The sequence below is a fragment of the Euprymna scolopes genome, chromosome 18, assembly GCF_053919585.1.
Source record: "Euprymna scolopes isolate OS-2025 chromosome 18, ASM5391958v1, whole genome shotgun sequence".
NCBI classification, from domain to species: Eukaryota; Metazoa; Mollusca; class Cephalopoda; order Sepiida; family Sepiolidae; genus Euprymna; species Euprymna scolopes.
The window spans coordinates 22,710,071-22,736,366 of record NC_136499.1 but is presented as its reverse complement, the minus strand read 5'-3'; the positions used below and the strand labels follow the sequence as shown (position 1 = coordinate 22,736,366).

At 32.6% G+C, this 26,296-nt stretch overlaps 1 protein-coding gene across 1 annotated transcript in view; it reads left to right on the top strand.

Annotated features, from left to right (window-relative positions):
- LOC145297521 (methylglutaconyl-CoA hydratase, mitochondrial-like) overlaps window positions 1-24,614 on the top strand; it is a 53,137-nt gene extending 28,523 nt beyond the window's left edge. Inside the window, exons 5-9 of the mRNA XM_080143430.1 lie at window positions 813-869; window positions 3,424-3,611; window positions 9,632-9,682; window positions 14,180-14,227; window positions 22,959-24,614. Of these exons, the coding sequence (XP_079999556.1) occupies window positions 813-869; window positions 3,424-3,611; window positions 9,632-9,682; window positions 14,180-14,227; window positions 22,959-23,036 (422 nt within the window). The 3' untranslated portion in view covers window positions 23,037-24,614. The remainder of the gene's footprint in view (window positions 1-812; window positions 870-3,423; window positions 3,612-9,631; window positions 9,683-14,179; window positions 14,228-22,958) is intronic.
- Window positions 24,615-26,296: the final 1,682 nt, after the last annotated feature.

The following is a 26,296-nucleotide window of genomic DNA, read 5'->3' as shown; positions in this document are numbered from 1 at the left end:
CACAGTCGGTTAGAATCAATGGAGGTAGTAAAATCTTTTCTCTCTGATAAATTCCTCCCTTAACACCATTGCGGGATCGTCCACAAGGGACAGTTACGAAAGAACACCAGTTTGGGTTTATTTTATTTCGTAGTTGCTTAAAAAAACTGGATTGGACTTAACCGAATCGAAGGGTTATTTATGCCATATTTTTTTATCGCTTTGCGATGTTTTTTTTTTTTTTGTTTTTTCAAACATGTCCATCATTTTTTTCCCTGATTTATGCTTTGTGTTTTTCCGATTTCTTTTTTTAAAGAAGTTTTACGTTTGTTCGCTTTTTTGTTTTGCTTTTGCCGATTTTTGAAAAAAATTTACCTTTTTTTTTTTTTTTTTTTTTAAATTATTTAAACAGGGTTATTACTTCGCTTATTCTTTAATTGACCCCCCCCCCCACCTCCTTACACACACACACACCTCCAAACAACCGGGCAACGCCGGGTACCCTTGCTAGTTAATAATAAAACAAATTAATAATACTTAACAAAAACATCATAAAACCATTTTTAATGTCGATACAGAATTTTTATTTATTTTTTCATTCTTCTCTGAACATGGCTGTTAAAAATCACTTGATTTTATTTTTGTTCTGTTCCTTCTCTTGCACTCATTCTCACTCTGTTTCCTCCTTCTGCCATTTCTCTTTTTCTCTTGTGCTTTTTATCTCCTATGCATTCTCGTGTAACTATTATGGCAAAAACGTAGCATATTTGCTGATTAATTTGTCTAATATTTCTAACTTCTTTAAAATTTCTTTTTCTTTTTTTAATCTCCAGCCACAACTGCCAAAATGGGGCTTGTTGAAACACGTCTGGCAATTATTCCAGGTGGAGGTTAGTAAATATTTCCAGGAATATTTTTCATCAGATTTTATTTGCTAATTCTTAATTACAGCATACAGATTTGGTTAAAAATTTGATCAACTTTTTAGCTTTAAAATTTGTTAAATTTATTGAAATAATTCAAATAAGTAAAAAAAAAAGTGTTGATAACTCACTGAAGAAGGCCAGAGTTAACTGAAATATTTGATTTATATAGTTTTCATTTATTGAAAAAAAAAAATCAAATTTAGTTTTAAAAATGATTTTTTGCCTTTTTTTCTTCCTTGGCCTTCGAGCCAAGATCAAAGTGTAGTATCTGTTTTGATGCCACACTTCACTTTTTTGGTCTCGAATAATAGAGAAATTCTTCATGACTGATCCATTTTTTAAAATTTTTGTTACTAGCCAGAGTGCCCCTTTTTGGGGACCTGGTTTCCCTCCATTAAAAACCGACCTTGTGTCTAACTCTGCTCTTGTGAGGAGGCAAGTAAACAAAAAAAAAAAAAAAAAAAATGATTTCTTGTATTTTCAATTCTACAGTGCTTTTCAATGTAAAAGTATTGGATCCAGTGTTTGTACAGACTTGAAAAGTTCTTGAATTTTTACTTTTACCTTGAAAAAGCCTTATTTCTATTATCACCTTGAAAAGGTTTTTGAAAATATGAAAAATTTCTTAAAAATGTCTTAAAAGGCTTTGAAAATTGCATTCTATATGTCCAGTAAAAATCTGTGTTGAAATATTAAAATCAACAGCAGCTATCTTGGTTTGAAATTTAAGTCGTAAAGAGAGTTAATATTTGAATGAAATAAAAAAACATTTAAAACTATTTAAAAGCCAATAAATAATGCAGGTAGATTGCAAAGTAAGTTTTATTGGCTATGGTAACATTTATTTGTTGTATATTTGATTTTTGACCGCGTTTTTTAATTGCTGTGGATTGTAAAACAAACCTCAAATTTTGTTTTGAAAACTTGAATTTTGTCTGGAGAAGACCTTGAAAAACTTTGAAAATTCCTTGAAACTGGACATTGAAAATCTGTGTGAACCCTGTGGGTCTCTTAATCTTGCATGTGTACCAGCATGGTCTCTACACACGAAGAGACATGAATAACTGCCTCCATTTGACACGAGTATAGATAAACTATCACCAACATTCGTCATTATAGCTTGACAATGAAGGATAAAAATGTCTATAACCCTGAAGAATGTCAGGTTGACCAAAATATTTAATTTCTATTGTCTTTATTGAAAAACAAAACAACCGTTGCATTGAATTTGGTTTTAAAAATGATTTTCTATATTAACTAAAAAAAAAAAAAGTTTTTTTTTTATTTTATTTTTTTTAAATATTTGATTTTAATCAGAATAATGTAAATAAATAAATTAGATAAAAACAATTTTTATTTTATAAGTGACTACGTTGTATGACATCTTTTTAGTTAATGCTAAGAAAGAATCCAATATTTTGATTTTGACACAAAAGTGCCAATTCAGTCATTTTGCACAATTTTTTTTGTAAGATATGATTGAATTTGATGTCATTATTTTTTTATTGATCAATAAAAATTTAATTTCGATATGAGTCTTCAGTTTTGAGAAAAAGAATACAATTTTTGCTTTTCTTCCCATTTTCTCTTCACTTGAATTTTATGATCATGTAAGAATTTCTATGTTGGAACGAAAAACACTAGTTAAAATGTTAAACCGAAATTACCTCCCTTGCATAGTTTAATATTTTAAGAAAGTATTTTTTAATAATCAAAACTTCATAGAAGTTTTGCATTTTTATTTGTAAAACAATACTCAAAATATTAAACTATTATTAAAATTGTCTAGATTTTAAAGTTAATAAGAATGGTATTTTTTTTTTTTACCTCCCATGCAGTCAATGGTAAAAATAAAAAGATTGTATTTTCTGTATGCAACATACTGAGAATAACTGGGAAAATACTTTAATAACTATATTTTAAGCTTTAGCATGGGAAGGAGGGGAGGCACTTTACTATATTAAATATAGCATAAAATTTGTGACTAGAAAGTGTTAGTGATCTAGATCATATAGAATGAGTAACACATTTTTTTGTTTTTATCGAAAATGACCGCCATTTTTTAATTAAGTCTTTTTTCACTTTACCAGAAATATCAGTATATTTTATACATTTTTTCTTTCTTTTTAGAGTGCTGCTGCTTTTTTCTTTCTTTCTGTAGAAAGAATATAAGAATACGGGGGGGGGGGTATTTTTAAATTTTTTTTTTTTTCACACAATAAAATGTTACCTTAATACATTTATATTATCTTCTATATATATACCTGTAACGCACATACATACATTGACTAACCTGTTGTCATATGACCTGTTACTCCCTCTATCAGGCAGACTAACCATAAGTTTATTTTTCTATTAGTGAACGCTTCTACATAATACAATGTAAGCTTTCTTATAGATCAAAGAATGATACTGTCAATGATGATAATTCATCCAAATTCAAACAAAAAAAATATTCTTACCTTTTTGGTTTTCTTACAAATAACTTTCTGTTGTATATTTTTATTCTCTCTCATAGGTGGTACACAACGTATGGCGAGAGTTGTTGGTCCATCCCTAGCAAAAGAACTAATTTTCACGGCACGCGTTATTGATGGTGTGCAAGCAGAGAAGATTGGCCTTGTCAACCACGCAGTCGAGCAAAACGATAATGGAGATGCTGCTTATCTGAAAGCTGAAGAAATTGCTCGAGAAATTACCCCACAGGTAATTGTGAGCTTTGAACAGAAGTTTTAACAAATTTCTTGATCAGATTATTTTTTAAAAAACCCAAACTGCCATTACCCTGTCTGCCCTACTATTTCACTCATGGTCAAAGCAGATGGATTTATACTTTCCATTTATGCAGGAATGAACTTGGTGTGCATCTAACTTTTCTACTTCAATCACACACTAATATCTCTTTCTCTCTCGTATATGTATTATGAAAGATTTATGAGGAAAAGTTAAGGAGAAATTTAAGAAAAACCTCTTTAGCCTATGGTATTTTGAAGCTACATGCTTCTCATCAGAAGAGAAAGGCCAGAATTATGCAAAATGCAAATAGGAAAAAAGAACTGGCTTAATGCAGGAATAGGATAAAATGGTAAATAATAATTAAAAGTAGGTACAACATATAAGGGTAACTCGGAAAGGAAGTATATATGTAGGTAATATTTAAAAAAAAAAAGTATAGGTCACTATGAAATAATGGGGATCATTAAAGAAGGGCGAATAATAAAAGAAAGGAAAAAAAAGAAAGACTAAAAAGAAAGTGAAGAAATAAGGGGAGGAGATAGAAACAGAAAATAGGGAATATAGAAATGCATATAAAAATAAAACGATCTGAAAGCGAAGAAAATGAAATTAGAAAAATGATATGATGGCATAATAAAATTATATACAGGGTAGAACATAAAAGAAAACAACACTACAGCTTTTTTTTAAAACTTTTATTGAAGAAATCAATTCAGGTAACTTGATTATGTAGTAGCGCTGACATCTATTCAATGTAGCCACCTTCAGCTTCATTCATTGCCTCAATATGGGTCTGGAACTTGGAGCATGATTTTCCACAAGTGCCGGTAGGAGTTCAGTGAATACTTGGCAGATAACGGCGATCAGGTTGGCTTTGGTGTTGTAGGAGGTCATGTTGGTGATGTTCTTGGCATATGACTAAATGAAATAATCCAACAGGTTTAGGTCAGGGGAGGAGTGGGGAGGCAATGAGATAAGGATACAAAATCGTAGCACTCATTCTGAAGCCAAGCCTAGGTCTCTTTGGGCTTGTGGGCTGGCACCAGGTCCTGCTGCCACACCCAGGGTCTGCCAGCAGCCACCTGATTGCATCAGGCGATCACCTAACTCTTCAGCACATCCAGGTACACTTTGGTGTTGACTTTCAAGCCAACTTTAAAGATGTGAGGTGACATGATGTGCCCCTCACTTGAAATTACACCAAAGATCATAAACGTGGCTGGAATTTTGTTTTCATCATCCTGGGCGCGTCCCTGTTATTCAGAGTTGTATTTTGAGGGTGCTGGCAATGGTCCTGTTGTCATAACTTGGCTCAGTAGAGAGCTTTAGTTGTACAGTGGCGCATCTCTGATCTTGCTCGTTGAACATTGCCACTTTCAGACATAATAGAAGGCTCCTATCATTATTGGGATTTGTACACAACTGGCCAACTAGTAGATTGTCTGAAACAAAAAAAGAAAACCGGTTTTTATCAAACAGAAATGGAATCATGTCGTCTTTTCTATGGCACCAATTTTATCGTTCCACCCTGTAACTTTTATTCATTTTTCATTTAATATTGTTTTCTGCTCCCCTTGATGGTGTTGAACTTATCTTGATAAGTTTTGCTTTGTTCAAGATTTACTCTTTGATAACATAATTGCCCAGTAGTAAATTATGCATAAATATTATATTTTAATTCATTTAGAAACTTAGACATGTGCATGCGAGTATTATGTTTTTTTTCTAAACAGCTTGCTTCTTGTAAGTAAAAAAAAAAAAAATACTCAAGCCGAGATTGAAACCTAAAGACAGTGAGTCAAGTATAACCATTAGGCCAACTTGACATGGTCTTTAAAAAGTGTTTTAAAACTTACTTATTCTTAACATAAGGAATCTCTCAAGTGACCCATTCTTGCATATGCATTCGTGAAGCAGTTTACTGACAGATAAAAATCTGAGATAATTTTTCAATTTTAACTTCTTAGTAGCCTTTTTTTACCCACATGAAAAACCTGATTAAAAAGGTTTCCATGTGTTTAAATACCCTATCTACCAAATTTTAAGTCTGTAGATCAAAAATTTGTTGAGTATATAGGTTGAGAAGTGTCTTCACATACACATACACATTCTCATTTTTATAGATATATAGATTGTTTATCCAGCTGAAATAAAAACTTCTTTACTAATGCTTGTCCTTAGATATTTCCACTGCTAAATAGTTCTTATTAAAAAAAAAAAAAAAAAAAATTTGTTAAAAACATTTTTCATGTCCAACAAGGCATATTGCCATTTGCACGTAAAGGGCGACTATTTGAGATCATGTGTAATTGGAGATTGTGGGCAGTTGAGTAGCAAGATGTCTGTTTACATTTAAACTTCTACATGTCAGGAAAGCAGGAAATAGGAAGGGAATTTGAAAGTCTATCAACCCGAAGAAAGAAACTATTAGAGTAGAAGGCTTTCCAGCATTTAAGAACTTCAACGGTGAAGGGGTGGGATTTTGCTTCCTCCTCCACAAAGGTAAATTTAGACATTAGATTAGTTTTAAGTTTTTAATGTAAGGTATTCCCCTCCCCCCAACATTGGCACATTGGATTGGAACAAAAATAAAAATTGCCTAAGTCTTGGATTATTTTGATTGAAGGCAAAACGGATAACCAAAGAGTTATGTCCCCTTAACAAGTATTTTATTTTTAAAAAGATAAGAACCAAAAGAGTATTCATAACTTATCACCTTGTACAAGTTGTCTCAGTTTAGAAAGACTGAGAATAGAACAGGTACTACATTTTGAAATATTTATTTGTACATTTGAACAAATTAGGCACAAAGCTATTCAAGGTTACTAGGTTAAATGATTAAAAATTTTTTTTTTTTGCTCATGAATATTAATGTCTCTATACCTCTATTTACCTTGAAAAGATGCGTGGCATGAGAGAGGGGGGAAATAAAACCCCCCAAAATTGGTCAGTACACTTCGATCCTAATCGAAAATCACTGGTCAATAAAGAGAAACTTTTTAAAAGGTGTCTGATATTTTTTAACTAATTTACTATATTTTTTGCCATGCTAAAGCTAGAAATAACATTCATTTTGCTCTCGGAGGTCAAATTTTTTTGTAAATTTGAATTTAAAATTATGCGACTTATATTTTTTAAAACAATGTTTTCAAGATTTACTAATGATGTTTCAATGGCAAAATGTCAGTTTTTATGATAAAATTGCTGTATTCTAACAAAGAATCATGTACACTTCATGTACAGTACATGTAACTAAAAATGAAAACTTAATGTTTGCATTATTACGGTCTAAATTTTCGTTTTTTTGATTGTCGCGAATGTTTTGGTGCTTGCACATCTCTTTTTAAATTCCAACATGTCCCACCTTCCCTGGTAGCGTGATTCCATTTCTCTCAAGTCCTGGTGAAAGCGCTCTCCATGCTCATCGCTTAAAGAGCCAAGATTTTCGGGAAAGCGGTCCATGTGCGAGTACAGGTAGTGCATTTTTATGCTCATGTTGCAGCCAAGGTTCCTAAAGGCCACTAACATGTTTGCTACTAGATCTTTATAGTTCTCTGCTTCTGTGTTGCCTAGGAAATTCATCACGACCTGAACAAAGCAATTCCACGCTTGTTGCTCAACAGGATTCATGGTCTCCTCAAACGTGGGAGAGTTTTTGATCAGCTGCCTAATTTGAGGACCATGAAAAATACCAGCTTTTAATTTTTCAGTTGACAAATTGGGGAAGGTTTTACACAGAAACTGAAAACACCGTCCATCTTTATCCAGGGCTTTTGTGAATTGCTTCATCAAACCGAGCTTTATGTGCAGTGGAGGAAATAAAACTAGAGGCTTGTTTATCAGATTTTTTGCTCTACAAATTGCAAGCTCTTCACGTACTGGCCATTCTTTTTTCACGTAATGTTGAGTACGATCCCTACTATCCCAGAGGCATAAAAAGCATGGGTATTTGGTAAATCCAGACTGTTGACCAAGCAAGAAGTTGACCATTTTTAAGTCAACGCCAATCAGCCATTTATGTTGGTCATAAGAAATTTTTTCTAGGACGTACTTAATTGCTTCATGCTGTTCTTTTAATGTTGTCGAATGTGCCAATGGCACAGATGCAAATTGATTTCCATTGTGTAACAACACACATTTCAAAGACCTTTTGCTGCTGTCGATAAAAAATCGCCAGTCCTCTGATTTGTATTCAGGTACGCCGAGATGTTTCAGTAGCTCTATTATGTCATTGCAATAGACTAATTCTTTTTCTTGAGCAAAATATCTTAAAAATTCCCGGTGCCTGGTACGGAAGAAACTTACCTTAACTTTACCATTTAGCATGTTCTTGTCCTTTAAACGAGATGCAAGAAGTTCGGCAGAGTCTTTCGGCAAATTTAAATCGCGAACAAGATCGTTTAATTCGTTTTGGGAAAACAATTTTGGCTGCTCATCATTGTCATCGGGAAAGGATGCATCATGATGATCATCGGTAGTGGTAATGCTTTGAGTTTCATCCTGGCTACTGCTGCTTTCTTCAATACTTGTATCTTCAAATACAGGTACAGGAATTTCTTCACTATGAGGAGTAGGGCGCATAGCTGACGGCAGATTGGGATACTCCAGTGTTGTGCGATTTTTTTCTGTTAATCCCCATGACATTGGTAGCACAAAAGTAGCAATTGGTTGCATGATTTGAAGGCTCTCGCCAAATCATGGAGATGCCAAAGTTCATGGACTTTCGCGTGCCTTTGCTCCATTGACAGAGATGCTCTGTGCATCTTTTACAAACCATGTGAGGTGCCCAACTTTTGTCTTGATCGCCGAGCTTCATGCCAAAATATGCATAGTAAACGTGCTTGATAAAGGTGGTGACAGTATTGCGATTTGGTGCAAGTGTGTATTCACCACAAACATAGCAAAAAACATCTGGCTTATTTACACACATTCTTCGAGTCGCCATTGTATACCTGAAAAAAATTAAAAATTAAATTTGTGTACGTTGTCTCCATGAAATTTAAAGTCTGTATCAAAAAAATTCGGCACAATTATATCTATGTCCTGCGAACAGTTTTAATCGCACAGTAATGAAATAATTTGACTTTGAAACACACAGAACCAATACGTAAGACTTACCTTCTTGTCTGCTTTCATATGTTGGTGTATTTTAATAAGTTTTACCATTGAATTCCCGTATGGGCCAAATAAAGTCTTATCTTCTCTTTAAATATCGCATAATAATCGCAAAACTTAGACTCCCTAATTAAAATTTAATCAAAAATTGTTTATTCAAATGCTTTCTTCTTTGCATTGCTAGTGCTAAAAAATTTAAATTTGTTCAGGTAATAGAACTTTAAACTGTAAATGGTTAATACTTCTGTTGTACCTTTCTCGGGTATTTAAAAGTTAAAAAATAGAAAATTAACGATAGCTTAAAATGTCGACCTGACCCATCAAAATTGTCCAAAATCAAAACTGAGACACCAAATTTGCTGTTGACCAGTGAAATCAAACTTTACTTCGTGTGATCTCCTTTTTGAACATCTATTTATCATCATGTGCTATAATGAACTCGCAATACGTGTGCTCCTCCCCCTCGATATAAATACTCCTGACCAACCCAACAAACAACAAAATTCCACCCCTTCACTGTAAAGGTGCCTAGATGCAGGAAAGCCTTCTACTCTAATAGTTTCAAACTGCTATACTTTGGAATTTCCTCCCTGTTTTCTGCTTCCCTAACTGTACTGACATGCAGAAATTTAAATGTAATATGAACAGAACATAGTCCCTTTTAGATACAATCTCAAATAGTAGCCCGTTACATTCAAGTGGCAATAAGCCTTGTTTGTAGTGAATATGTTAGAAAAAACAAAACTGATTTCTTTATGTTCCTCTTTATGCCATATCTGGCAGATTTATATTGTTCCAACTCTTTCTCCCACATGGGATGTTGAGTATCCATTCAAGAAGTTTTATAATTCTGTTTTTACTTTATTCTTTTACAGGGTCCAGTTGCACTGAGGATGGCAAAAGTTGCTATCAATCGAGGAATTGAAGTAAGTGAATCTATTTTCAAATCTCATTTCATGATCTGTTCACGAGATCAAGACATCCTTGAACATTTAAACAAGTTGAAAGAGTTGGATCCCAAAATACTAAAGTCACACATTTAAGTGCTTGTGGATATCTAAAAAAAAAATAACAAAAAATACATTAGTAAAAATACTATTATGTAATTACACGTCATGTCGAAATTATAGGCTGAAATAATAAGTGTCACCCTAAAGAAAACACTACAGCTATATTTTATACATTTTATTGAAAAAATCAATTCAGGTAACTTGATCATGTAGTAGAGCTGACATCTATTCAATGTATCCACCTTCAGTCTCGATCATCACCTTGATACGGGTCCGGAACTGGGAGCATGCCTTTTCCGAAGGTGCCGGCCGGAGCTCAATGAATATTTGGCAGATGGTGGTGATTAGGCTGGTTTTGGTGTTGTAGGAGGTTATGGTGGTGATATTCTCAACGCTTGACCAAACGAAGTAGTCCAGCGGGTTCAGGTTGGGGGAGGAGGGGGGCGAGTGAGAGAAGGGTACAAAGTCGTAGCACTCTTTCTGAAGCCAAGCCTGGGTCTCTTTGAACTTGTGGGCTGGCACCAAGTCCTGCTGCCACACCCAGGGTCTGCCAGCTGTCACCTGATTGCATCAGGCAATCACCACACTTTTCAGCACATCCAGGTACACTTTGGTGTTGACTTTCAAATCGATTTCTAAGGTGTGAGGTGGCATGATGTGGCCTCCGCTTGAAATCACACTAAAGACCATAACTGTGGTCGGAAACCTTTTTTTCATTACTCTGGGTACGTCCCTCAAATGTTGAATTGCCTGGATTTGCATTTTGAGGGTGCTGGCAATGGTCCTGTTGTCATAACTTGGATCGATAGAGAGCATAAGTGATACAGTGGTGCATCTCCAATCTCACTCGTTGAACATTTTGTCACTTTCAGACATGAGAGAAGACTCCTCTCGCTCTTGAGATTTGTACACAACTGGCCAACTAGTAGATGGACTGCAACAAAAAAAAAAAAGAAAACCGGTTTTCGTCAAACAGAAATGGAATCATGTCTTTTCTCGGGCGACAATTTTATTGTTCTACCATGTAGTTAAAAATTAAAAAAATTGCGAAAAATTATTGAGTAGAAAATCTGCTAGAATTATTGTTTAAAAAAAAAAACATTATTATTATCGATTTGCCATTTCTTTTAACTATGAAATTGCAAAAATTACCTGAAAAAAGGGAGATAAATCAGTTTGTCATACAGAATTGATTGCGATAAACTAAACCGAATAAGCTGCATTATTTGATGAATTTTATTGTAATAATTTTTTCTATTTTATCATTTGTCATAATTTTTTGTAATTTTTACTAATTTTGATTCAACACATAATTATGTAATGTTTTTATTTAAAATTCAGTTATTTTTTGTTTCGCTATCAAATTATGTAAAAGCACTCCTATTTACTCTTGTTTGATCGAATAATCACGATGGTACCCACCTTGTCACGCCCTATACACAGTGAAAATTTATTGTCGAAGTTACTTATTTTATTCCCATGCGACAAACATACTACAACTATAACATGGCTGTTACGCTTGAACTGTGTCCGTTACACTTCAAACCTCTCTCTGACCCCCATGTTGTTTGGTACTGTCGCAAAGGAACAAAAACAAAAAGAAATAAATCCAAGTCTGCATTTTTTCTGTTTTAGCAAAAGGTATTTATTACTGTTACTTCCTAAACAATGCTTCTTGTGTTTTTTTTTTCTTTTTACTGTTCATTTCATCTGTCATGAGATTAACAAAACCAGCTTAAAAGTTTCTCGCTGTCACACGTCCATCTCGTCCAGCGCGCGCTTTTCTTCTCCCTACCTCATACCGACCACAGCCAGCTACCTCTCGCTTTCGACTTTACATGTCCATCTTTTCTGCCGTGCATTTTTCTTCTTTCTGACCACATGTTGCCCTAATTTTTCTTTTTCTTGAGATGCAAGCCTGTGCACACTTTGCTTAATTTGCATAATGCTGAAACGACTGCTGCTACTAATACCTTCGCTAGCCATTTGTCTTTTGGCTGCTGCTGCTTTCACACTCTTTCATACATGCTCTGTTATACAACAGTAATACCATGAAACAGTTGCAAGACAGTAGACTTATACTCAAAAATTTAATATCTATAAAACTAATCAATAAAAATTATAATAAAAAGTAAAATAAACAAATAATAAAAAAACAGCAAATAAATAACATTTACCCTAACTCTGAAAAACAACACAAATATTGAAACAGACATTGACATCACATCTATTGAGCGCAGAAAGTTTGGCAGCCTTGTAATTCTTACTTCTCTTATTTTGTCCTTTAGTCCTCAGCTTCCATGAATGATGTTTTCTGGGTTAAATTCTATCCATATAACATTTATTGTTGATTAGTTTTTGAATTTGCTATTTACTTTTTTAGCTCCTTACATCAAGTGTCTTCATGCTTTGTCTGGAGTGATTTCCTTAAAAATAGAAAAGTTTAATCTGCCACTAAACCTAAAAACAAAAAAGAACATCTAAACGATTCCAAATGAACTGCTGTGATGAAAATTGGCTTCTTCTTGAGCCCCCCCCCCACTTTTTGCCCCCAAAACGTTTCTTATTTTCTTTTTTAAATGTCTAATTTTGTCTGTTGCCATGCTAATGGTCAGAAACTTTTTGAATCTCTGAATTTCAATAACAAACTAATAAATTAAAAATTTGTTTTAATTTGAATTATAAAATTTTCATATACATAAAAATGTTCAGCCATATTGTTAGATTACAGCAGTATGCAAAATGCTCCCAGGGAAGACTGGAATGGCTGATTTAGCTTTGGAGACCTTATTTTTATCTCTTAAAATCGTGTTCAAAATGATTTAGAGTTGTTTTTACTAATCGATCGATGCCTCTGTTCAGTCTCAAGAGACAATGGATACCCTTTGTAAGGGTAGCTGCGCAAGTAATTGTGAGGCAAACCCCAACTACACTTCTCCTGAATTGGCACTGCTCGAGCCCAGAGGCAAGGAAAAGAGCTAGCTGACGGGAAACAATGCCGAGTTAAGCAGTGAGCACATATAGCTTCTGGAATTCCCAAATAGTCACCCATTTTAGTACTAACCGGGCTCAACATTGCTTAACTTTGGTAATCTAATGGGAACCGGTTTGTCAACATGATTATGCTGTATATATTTTACTAATAACAATATAAAAAAATTCCAAAAGAGAAAAACATAAAAAAATTGTTCATGGATTTTTTATATGGCTTAAACATAAATTTAAGTCAAACATTTTATTTAAAATTTTGGTACTCCTGCAGTATTTTACCCACCTATTTCACGATCTTAGCCGAGCGTTGGATCGACATCCGTCGGAAAACGCCGGAACATGGCGAGCGGTACGATACTCTATCAGCCAATCAGGGCGCTTCAAACGAATGCGCAGCAGACGAATAATTTTCATTGAAATTACACACATAGCATTTCATTTCAGTTATTTTATTGTTCAAAGTAAAAATACACAGCCTTTCATTTCAGCTATTTAATTTAGCGATAAAAAAAAGAAAAGGAAGCTGTTGGAAACATATTTATGCGAATTTATGTGGAGACAAAAATTTGGACACAACCCTTTTGTCTCCATAATAAATCAAATCGCGGAAGGCTACCTACCCGGTTTGGGAAGGAGCTTCTTTCCACATCCTCTGAAAACCCTTTGCTCCCTACTTTGCCTCTACAGGCAGTAGAAAATCTTCCAGTCGGAACTAAAGATAAACAGTAATTGTTGTCCCCCCCCCTACAAACATTACTGAAAAAAAAAAAAACATTGTTGTTACTGTTTAATAACGTTTTGTAAAAAACAAACAAAAAAAAAACATTGAAGTGTTTATTACTGTTGCTTACCCCCCCCCCCCCCCCAAAAAAAAAAAAGCTATCGGAAAACAAAATGAACCAAAAAAAAAAAAAAAATATTCAACAAAATAAATTTATTCTACTTTAAAAAAACTTACGGTAAGTGTTTGTGATTTATTTTATCCAAATTTTTTGTATTAATTTTATCCATTTTGTTGTGTGTGTGTAATATCTTTTCCTTGTAATGTTGTTGCTATTCACATACTTTTAGCGTTCTTGCACCGTAGCTCCGAATTCTCGGCTTTCGTCGGCGTTAACGCCGAAAGCGTTCGTCAACGCTCGGCTAAGATCGTGAAATCGGTGGGTAAAATACTGTAGGAGTACCAAATTTTTTATATTAAAATCGAAAACTTACATTCAATTTTAAAAGGAATATATCTTGAAAATCTGATTAAATGGGGGATAATTCTTAGTTTTGTTTGATTAATAAAAATAACAAAAAAAAAAACACACACACACACATTGGTGCCTCTCTCTACCAATTATTTTTTGTTTTATAAATTCTTATTCAGCCATTTTATTTTGTTTAGAAAATTGAACTAAAATTTTCTTTTTATTTCAGGTTGATCTTGATTCAGGGTCTAAATTTGAAGAAGCTTGTTATGCCCAGGTCAGTGTTCTTCTTTGTTTGCTATTAAAAGGCTAATAATAAATCAATTGATCAGTCTTAATATCAATCTGTTTCTCTCTTCTCGTCCATCTGTGAAAATGTTTGTATCTATCATTGTTGCATATTACTTTTTGTTCTCGACTAACCTGACCTAGTGCTACCAGATCAGGCTGTCTATTGGCTTTCTGAGACGAAATGCACCTACATCGATTTCTGGTTTTATTTTCTATTCTCTTTTGTAAAACTTAATTATGTTCTACAAAAATAAAATAAAAACAACAGCTCTTTCTCTTCTCCTTCCCCCTCCTTTCTTTTTTCCTTCCCTACTTCCTGATTGGCTCTGTCGGTGGGGCACTAAAATACGCCGACTGCCCCCCTGCAGAGGGTAAAAGTCCCTCAATGGGGCTACCTGTTGGCCGTGGGTGGCAACCTGTGATGCCTAGGAAAAGGATCTTGGTGGCTGAGCAACTGATGCCGAGGAAAAATAAAGATATCTGTTGCAACACTCCACTTTGGCCTTGTACTAGGCTAGATGGGCGGTCGGAGAGGTCCGATCCGATCAATCGGCTAGTCATGTCAAGCCCTAACACTTACACTGAAAATATCAATTATAACATTTAAAAAAACAAAAAAAAAACAAATTTAATCTAAAGATAATACAACGTCTTATTACTACAAACATAGATAAACCAGGTAAGTGTTAGAAGGCGATGGCAAGGGCCAATCAATTGATGAGACAAAACCACACAACTGCTTCCTGACCAATGTTTTTATCAAACTGGGAAAGAAGAAACTAAAGGAGGAAACAGGAAATGATGGAACAAACTCAACCAATTGAGTATACCTTTTTTGTATCCCTGGGATGAAAGGGCGAATGGGTTTCCCCCCTAACATCTCCCAATTTCGGGCTCTGAGGAGGGTGGGAAGCAAAAAAGATGAAAATCTAAACAAACTTCCATGGATATAATAAACCCAAACAAAAAACCCAGAAACCAAAAAAATAAAACAAAATCGAAAAGAACCCACTCTGACCTAATCAGCTGAGACAGTGAGCAAGAATATAATTATGAAATAATTGATAAAAAAAAATATCCAAGATTCATAGTAATCGAAACCTTAGAAGGAAAAAAGATCAGCGATCTGTCTCTATTCTTAATTGAAAAAATTTTCTCAAAACAGCAACCCAAAAACAGCAAAAAAAAAAAATGAAAAATGGCAATCTACTGGTCACAGTAGACAACTATAAAGACGCAAAAAACATCTTAGAGATGGAAAAATTCCATATCTATAAACGCAAAAGTTATGCTCATGAAAGATTAAACACATCAAAAGGTGTCATAAAAAGCCATGAATTAACCTTGGCTACAGCAGAAGAAATAGAAAATGCCCTAAGAAAAACAGGGAGTAATCGATCATGTTTGAATAAACATAAAAAGGAATGGTCAAACCATACCAACAAAAACCTACATACTAACATTCAATACACCAAAAATTCCCAAAGAAATAAAAATCGGATATACAATAGAAAAAGTAGAACAATATATACCAGCCCCTTTGAGATATTTCAAGTGTCATAAATATGGACATAACAGAGAAACATGCAAAGGACAGAAAATATGTGGAAAATATGGCTTAAAAGAACCTAACCACACTGAAAGTGAATGTCCCAACGAAACAAAATGCCCAAATTACCAAGAAAAACATCCAGCATACTCTAAAATATGCAAAATCTTCAAAAAAGAAATAGCTGAAATAAAATACAAACAAAATGTATCCTTTCCTGAAGCAAGGAAAATAGCAAGCTCTCAAGAAAAAATAAACACCTATGCAGACATCACAAAAATTTCAAACCAAACAAACCAAACCCACTACCAAGACCTACTTAAACTAATCTCCAAACTCAAAAATCTAATTGAAACTTTAAAAACTAACCAAAACGAAAACAAGAAATAAATATCAGTATCTTTGAAAACTCAGTCAAATGATCTAAAACAAGTCCCAAAGAACAAAAAAAGAACTCGAACAGCAAAAACCACAAATAAACTGTGAAAGATCCAAATCACGAACAAGGACAAAAGCAGAAGATAAACACACAATATCTGGAAAGACGGAAACAGAATGGGAAAACACAAATCCTCTTTCCAAAAGCCAAAACAAACAAAAAACAGAAATAATATTAATCGAAAATAAAAATAAATATGAATTAATTGAAATAGAGAGTCACAGAAATAAATCTAGCTCCAAAAACAGAATTGACCAGGAGGAGAAAATGGAGACTGAGGAACCAAGCAGTTCAAGTAAGCACAAAACAAAAACCACTCAAAACACAACAAATCAATAGAATACTAGATATAAAAACCTAAACAAAAACCAAACAGATAAAAAAACAAAAAAAAACGAACTTATTTATGCAAATGAATAAAAACATCATACAGTGGAACCAAACTACGAAGAAATCAAACATATTATAGTACAATATAACCCCAGCATAATTGGCCTACAGGAAACTCTTCTAAAAGAAACGGACACCATCAACTTCAAAGGATACCACATTTACAACCAAATAAATAGATCACAAACAGATAATCGACCAATAGGTGGCACCTCAATTATAATAAAAAAAACAAAACAGATGCCACATATAAAACTACAACTCCAAACAAACCTTCAAACAATAGCAATTAAAGCTACACTCTACCGACCAACAACTATTTGTTCAATCTACATTCCACCTAAATATAAACTAAATAAAACTGAAATTGAAGATCTGATAACACAACTCCCCACATCTTTTATATTAATGGGGGACTTCAACGCCCATAACAAAATGTGGGGATGTGAGAATATTAACCAAACTGGGAAAATCATTGAATCATTACTGGAATCACCTGAAATAGCTATATTTAACGACAAAACACATACCTTCACCCAGGCACAGGAACGACATCAACTATTTACCTAACATTATGCTCCCCCACAATATTTATGGACTTCCAATGGGAGGTACATAACGACCAGTGCGGCAGCGATCACTTCCCAATTTTTCTCAAAACCTAAGAACCTGCAACAGAAGAAACAAAACCAAAATGGCAAATCTATAAAGCTAACTGGACTGAATTTAGCAAACTTTGTACAAACTTAATTAACCAAGAAATAGTTAACAAACCAAATCCTATGTTAGCTTTCACCAATATGCTAAACGAAATAGCAATCAAGACAATCCCAAAATCAACGCCATGGTTCACAACAGAATGTAAAGAAGCAATAACCAACAGGAAAAAAAATGCTAAAACACTTCAAACAACATCCTACAAAACCCAACCTCCAAAAATACCTACAAGCACGAGCAAAAGCGCTCTATATTATAAAAAAAAAAGCAAAAAAAGAAACCTGGCAAAACTATATTTCCAAATTGAACAACACGCCATAAAAAAAACATGGGAAATAATAAGAAAAATAGCTGAAAAAAAAACTTGGAACACCAATAAATAATATAAGTACACCAAATGGTAGACAAATTATAGACAAAAAAGAAATAGCAAACATAATCGCTAATGAATTCAGCCAAAACTCCTCCTCCAACCCCTACTCCCCCAAATTCCAAAAATACAAAAACAGCGCAGAAAAAGAAAAACTCAACTTTACATCCAATAACAAAGAATACTATAACAACTCGTTCACTATAACAGAATTAAAAAATGCAATTCATAAAAGTAAAGATACAGCTACCGGTCCAGACGACATCCACTATCAATTTCTAAAACACATGCCAGACACATCTCTCAACATTCTCTTACAGATAATTAACAAAATATGGTGGACTAACAATTTCCCAAAACACTGGCTTGAATCCAATATCATCCCAATTCCTAAAACAGGAAAAGATCACTCCAACGCCCTAACAAGCTGCATATGCAAAACAACAGAAAGGATGGTCAATACAAGACTAATGTGGCATTTAGAAAAATATAACCTCATTTCTACACACCAAAGTGGATTTAGACAAGATCAAGATACTAACAACCAACTTATTCGACTAGAAACATATTCGTAATGGTCTAATAAGAAACCATCACGTGGTCTCAATCTTTTTTGATATCGAAAAAGCGTATGACACCACATGGAGATATGGAATCTTGAAAGATATTCATAATATGGGAATCATAGGAAACCTAGCAAAATTTATCTAAGAATTCCTATCCCACAGAACATTTAAAGTATGCTTAGGAAATATAACATCAGATCAATACACACAAGAAACAGGGGTACCACAGGGTAGTGTACTATCTGCCACCCTTTTTCTAATTAAAATCAACGGTATAATTGAAAATGTTAACATGGGATTCGAAAAAACATTATTTGTTGATGACTTTTCAATAACTTGCTCATCACCAAATATGCCAACTATCGAAAGACAAATGCAAAATTGCCTTAACAAAATAGATCTTTGGGTTAACCAAAATGGATTCAAAATGTCCAAAAGCAAAACCACATGTATCCACTTTCGTAAGAAGTGAAAATACCACCTTGACCCACAGCTCCAATTAGATGGGCAACTAATACCAGAGGACAACATACCAAATTTCTAGGGATCATTTTTGATAATAAACTAAACTTCAAGGAGCACATTAACAAATTAAAACAAAAATGCTTAAAACCAATAAATATCTTAAAAATATTATCAAAACTAGACTGGGGAGCAGATCAAGCTACAATGCTCAAAATATACCGCTCACATATCAGATCCAAACTGGATTATGGTTGTGCCATATACAGCTCTACTTACAAATCCTACAAAAACAAACTACTAACAATACAGAATCAAAGTTTAAGACTTAGTCTGGGAGCCTATCGAACTTCACCAATGGAAAGCCTGCATGTAGAAGCCCAAGAACTACCCCTGCATTTAAGATGGGGAAAACTAGTGTTACAATATGCAACAAAACTACAAAGCAACCCCGAAAACCCAACATACAAAACTACCTTCAACCCACAATGTACAAACTTTTATTCAGGGAAACCAAAAAGTATACCCTCCTTTGGACACAGAATTAAAGAAATAATACATCAAATCAATGAAAACCCCGACAATATAATTACTCCAAAAATAAACGGCAGACCACCATGGACATTATACAAACCAAAAACCGACCTAACACTTACTGCTTACAAAAAAAACATTATAAATAATATAACAGAAGCAACTTCAGAGAACTAAGAGAAAAATACGCAGAATACATAGAAATATACAGAGATGGGTCTAAAACTATAAACGGAACAAGTGCAGCATGCACAGATGGACAAAATCAATATCAAATACGACTGCCCAACGAGGCTTCAATATATACAGCTGAGCTGCAAAATAGCTCTCAAACACATCAACGAACAAAAATTCATAATATATACAGACTCCCTATCCTGTATCATGGCCCTTGAAAAAAAATCTAAACACCCTTTTATCACAGAAGTTATACAAGAATACAATGAAATAACCGAAAAAAAAACAAAATTATAATAGCCTGGATACCAAGCCATGTCGGCATCCCAGGAAATGAAAAGGCAGACAAACTGGCTAAAGAAGCCACAAACCACCAAATGAAAAAAGATGAAACTGCCACACACAGACCTAAAAAGAAAAATCAACGAATATATAGAAAACAAGTGGCAAGAGGAATGGAACAAATGCACTGCAAACAAATTGCACGAACACCAACCAATAATTAAAAATGAAAAAAAAAATTTTTAAGGGAAGAAGAGAAGAAATTGTACTAAACCAAATACGAATTGGACATACAAAATTAACTCATTCCTACCTAATCAAAATGGAGGAAACACCAAATTGCACACTCTGCAACCAACAACTAACAATTAAACATCTACTGATGGAATGTAGAAAACACAAACACACTCTGAAGAAATATTTTAAAACAACAAACATTAGAAAAGTGTTCCAGGAAGTGGAACCCCAACAAATCATAAACTATTTAAAAGAAACAAATGTATTCAAACTCCTATAAAGTAAACAAGTAAAATTCAGTTTAGAAAAACAAATCTCTTACAACTAAAACAATTTTTCGGAAAACCCAAAACATCTTGCTTCAAAAGATGAACTTTTCAAGAAACTTAAAATATTTTTACAAGAAACTGAAAACCTATCAACAAAACTTTTTTGGCATTAAATGACTCTTAGAGGTTGAAATGCCGTTAAAGAAACACACTCGCTCACTCGACTAACCTGACAGGCAGCAAAATCCTCCCCCTTCACTGTTGAAATCCCAACATGCCAGAAATCCTTTTACTCTATTAGTTTCTTCCCATGGACTGTTAGTCTTTAGAATCCCTTCCCTGTTTTTTGCTTCCCTGATTATACTAACATACAGAAACTTAAATGTAATGTGAACCTACAGCTCGGCTCCCTACATAGTCCTATTTAGACATGATACCAACTAGTAACACCTCATGTCCAAAGGGTAATACGCCTCGTTTGCGGTGAAAAAGAGTAAGATAAAAAATACAAGAATGTTGCAGAGAATGACTAGTCAATGAAAAGGTGGATGGGAGTTGATGGAAGTTGATCCCTCGAATTTGCTAGGCAATCACCTTTCTTCAATTTGGGCTAGTTAATATAACATTTTTGAACACCCATGCATCCGCAATGCCGAAACTCAGTGCAGATTTCACAGATAAACATTTTTTTATTTAATGACAAGTGTATTTCCGTTTGTCGTGTTTGTAGGTGGATTTCTATCAAATCACCAGATATTTAGGTGCTTCTTCATTATTAGAGCAAAATTTGAAAATTGAAATATTGAATTTCAAGTGAAACTAATGGTTATTACTTAATTGTCACATCGCAATAATGAACATATCCAAAAATTATGAAAAGTGATAAGGTAGAAAATGAATTATTAATGAAAAGTTTTAGAAGAAAATAAGCGAAATTTGAAAGTTTTGTTATAAACATTCATGTAATAACAGGGAAGGTGATTATTTTCTGAAAACTTTGAAAATCTTGGGCCAATTTTGGAGAAGTTTTTGAACTATGCCGAACCATTCGTTAATTCACTTGTTTTGACATGTCTGCCAAACAAATATGGCAAAGCATTTTTTTGGTAAAGCTTGAAAATACATGTTTAAACTAATTGCAACATGACAATTAAGTAGATAATACTTTTTAGTTGAAATTGATATAAAAAGTACTTAGATAACATTAGTTTTTTTCGTTTTTTTTATGAAAATTCATTTTTTTTTTTTTTTTTTTTTTTCAATTATTGAAATTTTTTTTTTTTTTTTTTACTTCTAATTTTCACATTAATAACGACTTAACAATGATATTTATATTTTACTTCTGGTGAGGTGTTATGTGTGGAATTGTGGACTTGATATTCAACACCCTAAAAGCAATCATAAAACCCCAAAATCTTTTTTACTTTTTGTCAACAAGCATTCACTGTTTTTATTGCATTATACTCATCTTGTTCAGACCATTGTTTTAGACCAGGGATTTCCAATGTGGACAACCTGAGAACTATTTTATATCCATGAACCCCATATATACATATATCATTTTTTAAAATGAAATATTTGTTTTTAGGTTAGTAAAACTAACAATGAATGAATTTCGTTATATCTGTAACATAAAATTCAAACGTTGAAAAGGTACTTGTACAGTTTAATCAAGATATTAAAAAATGAAAATCTCGAAAAAAGGTTACATTGCACGTATCTGTTATGGAACAAAGTTCTCAGAAAAAAAATTTCACTGATTTCATCAAGTAGTTTTTTTTACAGCGAAAAAGAATTTGATACCGAGCAAAAGGTTCGATTTTTAGGAAAAGTTAGTATTAAAGATGGGGAGGGAATGTCGGTGCTTTACATTGAGTATCTCCCTGTGGCGTGTTCAACAAATTCCATAATGGCTGACTTCAACGCGCTCTCATAAAAATGTGCTTTTTCCGCTGTAAAAACGAAACTACTCAATCAAATTAAATGAAATTTTTTTTCAAAGATCTTCAGCCCAAAACGGATACGTACAATAGAACCTTTTTTCGATATTTTCATTTTTGAATGTCTTGATTAAACTGTACAAGTACCATTGAAAATTTCAATTGATGCACATACATTTCTTAGTAAACAAAACAAAATAAAATGCCTATTCAGAATTCCCTCTAATTTACATGTATGTACCAATGAAAAATCGTGTAAATTTATCAGATAGTTTTATTTGTAAGCCATTAATGGGAATTTGTAGGCATTACAACATAAATCTCTGAAGTTAGAATTATTTTCAGTTATTACCCTTTTTTTTTTTTTGTTTGTTTGTTTAGATTATATTCAAAATAGCGTGTGAGATGGTCATTCCAGTTAGCAATAAAATTTGACTTTAAAATAAAACTACTTGATCAATTTATGATTTTTGGAATATAATATTTTCTTACTGTCATAAATGTATATAGATCATGTACATTTTCTTGATTTTTAAATATGGGTAGGATGGGAATTCTGAACTGGCACCTAAAATAAATAGAAGTTTTTTTGGAGGGAGGGATTTTTGAAAGCTTATGTGGACCCCTAGTTGGGAATCCCTGTCATCGACCAATATGCATTCAATGAATTTCTGAACAATAATCATCAGAACTTTGAAGCTTACGAATGAATGAATACTTGCTCGAAACTTTTATATTTTATTTATATTTACATTTTTTTTTTTTTTTTTTTTTTTTTTTTTCAGGTTATACCCACAAAGGATAGATTGGAAGGCTTGAGGGCATTTAAAGAGAAGCGACCCCCAAAGTTTATTGGAGAATAATGGAGGAAGAGGAGGAGTTTGTAGTCAATCGATTTAGTGTGTGAATCTTCATAAGATTTGATAAGTCTTTTGATCTATATAGGCAGATGGTTACTTTTGGCTTTAAACTGCTTGTTTCCATGGCAATATAAATTTATCTCAATACTGATGATATATGTATATGTATATAAATGTGTGTATATACACACACCACACACATATGAGATATATATGTGAAAAGTTTTAAGCTAAGAGTAACTAAAAGGGATGAGGGATTTTTTGATAATCTATTTTTCACTTTTGTTTTATTTTACTTCAGTCGAGTTCTCAAAAATCAAGAGGCCTCCTACCACTTGATCTCTATTTGAGATAAATAACTATTCAAATATTCCATTAAAGTTTTCTTTACCTCTCAAATTTTGAGTTAGTAAAGGAGTTAAAAATATTAATTTTCCTCTCACTTATTAAGCAGTTAGCTACCTTTATAGTATATCTTTCTTTTGGTATTTTGATCTTATTGCATTCGAGGACAAAAATCCATCTAGTCTGGTGGAGTATCCAGTTTCGTGTTACTATAAGCAACATCACGTGGAGAAGGTGTACCATTCGTCATATAAGCCAATGTAGGGTAGATATACTGAGGGGATTTTATTTGGGTTTCAAATACTTTATTTTAAATATTTAGTCAGGGCTAACTTTTAGAGTGAAGTATCCTCATGCCAGGTTGTCTTGACAAACTTTGTACAGAGAAAGCTTAGACACTCAAGAACAGTGTCTAGTTGACATTTAACATATTCCTTCTTACACATGATGCTTAAAACTTTTTTACATCCCTCCTATATATAAAGTTATCTTGTCGGATTTTGAAAGACAGATCCTATTTAGCAATAAAGCTGAGAAGTCAATTTTTAAAATAAATTCTAACTAAATACATTCTTGTATTACCAATAACATGATACAACGATAACAAATGAAAATTTGCTTCATTTGTCAACTTAAATGCTTTTTGGGTCTGACTGTTAAAATCTGGCAAGAAAACTTTATACATTAGAAAAAAAAACAAATTTCTAAATTTGTCTACAATAAATCTTTTCGAAAACATTGAATCTAAAATTTTATTAAATTTATATGCAATTATATAAATCAAAAAATTAATGCTTGTATATTTTTTAACAAGACTAAAGTAAAAAAAAAAATTAAAATAGTGGTTAAATTTAAATAACTAAAATCTTATTTTTCTTATGTAAGGTTAGTGGGGAGAATCCTAGCAGAAATATTTCAAAATTAAGAGCATAATATCTATTTATATATGTTATAAAATATTGAAGTAACATTGGTACCGTCAGTTTCAAATTGAAACTAAGAGCACCAATATCTGGTTGTCTATATCAAACTCTCTTCAGCCTAACAATAATTAAAAATGAATGAAGAATGCTGTAGTTATGACAAGTGATGTTAAAAAAACAAAGCAACCCAAAACTGTGGTAGAACAAAAGGAAATTAAAAAAAAAAAAAATAATATAAGAGTTTGATTGTTCTAACATAGTTAATTCTTTCCATACAAACAAACAAAAAAAAAAATGGGATACAATCATGAAATGTAAGTGAAAAAAAAAATCTTTAAAAGCATTCTTGTGAAAAATATTTTTGTGTGTAAGACTTAATCACATCATTTGACTTTGATTAATATAGATTTAATTTTTATTTAAAAAAAAAAAAAAAAAATCAAATTATTTAATCTGTGAATAAATTAATAAAATTATTTTTCTTAATTTGGTTTTTCGTTATTTTTTAATTTTCTTTTTATTTTCAGCATCAAATTTTGTTTTAAAAATGATTTCTTGGATTTTCAATTCTATGATGCATTTCTATGTAAGAATATTGGATCTGTTGCACATGTATCAATATGCTTTTAACACGAAATTTAGACATTAATAACAATCTCCATTTGACGCCAGAAGAGATCAGCTATCACTGACATTCATCGTTATAGCTTAAAAATGAAGAAAAAAAAAAGAAAAATGTCTATAACTCACTGAGGAAGGTCAGTCGACAGAAATATTTGATTTCATTTATTGAAAAAAAAAAAAAAAATCGCCATGAATTTGGTTTTTAAAAATGGGTTATAATCAGCTAACTTCCTAACTTCCAGTATGGTTGCTACCGGAAGTGGTGATAAAAATCAGTTCCTTCACTTTTATTGTTCTTCAGTATTTCTATTGTGAAGCGATTTATTGAAATAAAAAGGATATTATTGAAAAATATATGCTAAAAATTAACAAAATTATGCAGATAAAAATAACACAATTCATCTTTATTTGCACTTTTAATAACAAGTTTTAAAAAATTAAAGTTTTTATTTTATTTGAAATTTTATAGGAAATGTTTATAAAATAAAAATATGCTTTTCTTTTGAATTAAGTTTTTATTTGAATTTATATAATAAATGTTTTTGAAGGTATAAAAATACAATTATTGCAGTCAAAATAACAAATAAAATTTTAAAATAAAATTTCAAGCATATAAAAACGTATCCAATACATAATATTCCTAAAATAGTTTAAAGATTTTAAAGAGTTTTCAATAATTCTTAAAAAAAAAATACTTCAATAACTCTTAATTAAAATAAGATTAAAAAACTTTTCAATGATTATTAAGTAAAAAAGAATGATCGAAAACACACACAAAAAAAAAAGAGTACATGCACAGAGGAGATATAGACATGAGAGAAAAAAAAGCAAAAGAACTGATTTGCCTTGTCACCGCTTTTGGTAGCAACCACGCTGGAAGTTAGGAAGTACATTAGCTGACTATAACCTAAAATTGTTTTTTTCTTTTTTTTTGATTTATTTGTAACTGAATTATCTCCCCTAAATAATCTTTGAAGATCAGTGAAAAGTTCATTACTTTCTTTGGTTATCATATAACTCAGTATTACCTGTCACGTAAGGTTTTTTTTTTAAATAAAATTTCATAGTTTCAATTTTCAGTTCAAAACCGAAATAATTTTAAATTAAGCTTTAATCCATTAAAATGATTTTTCAAACTACCAGATTATCAAGCTGTTGATGTGAGGACTGGAGAATATGTGGTGGGTGATACATAATTCCTCAGACATTTGATTCTAAGAAACATTTGATCTTTTGCGTAATGTAAGATCAACATAAACAATGAGTAAGGTCATGCAGAACCCATTTCCAGACATTGAAAAATTGATAATTCTCCAAACCTTTTCAATTCACAACAAATTGTTTTATGGATTGCATTGACATTGAAGTTAG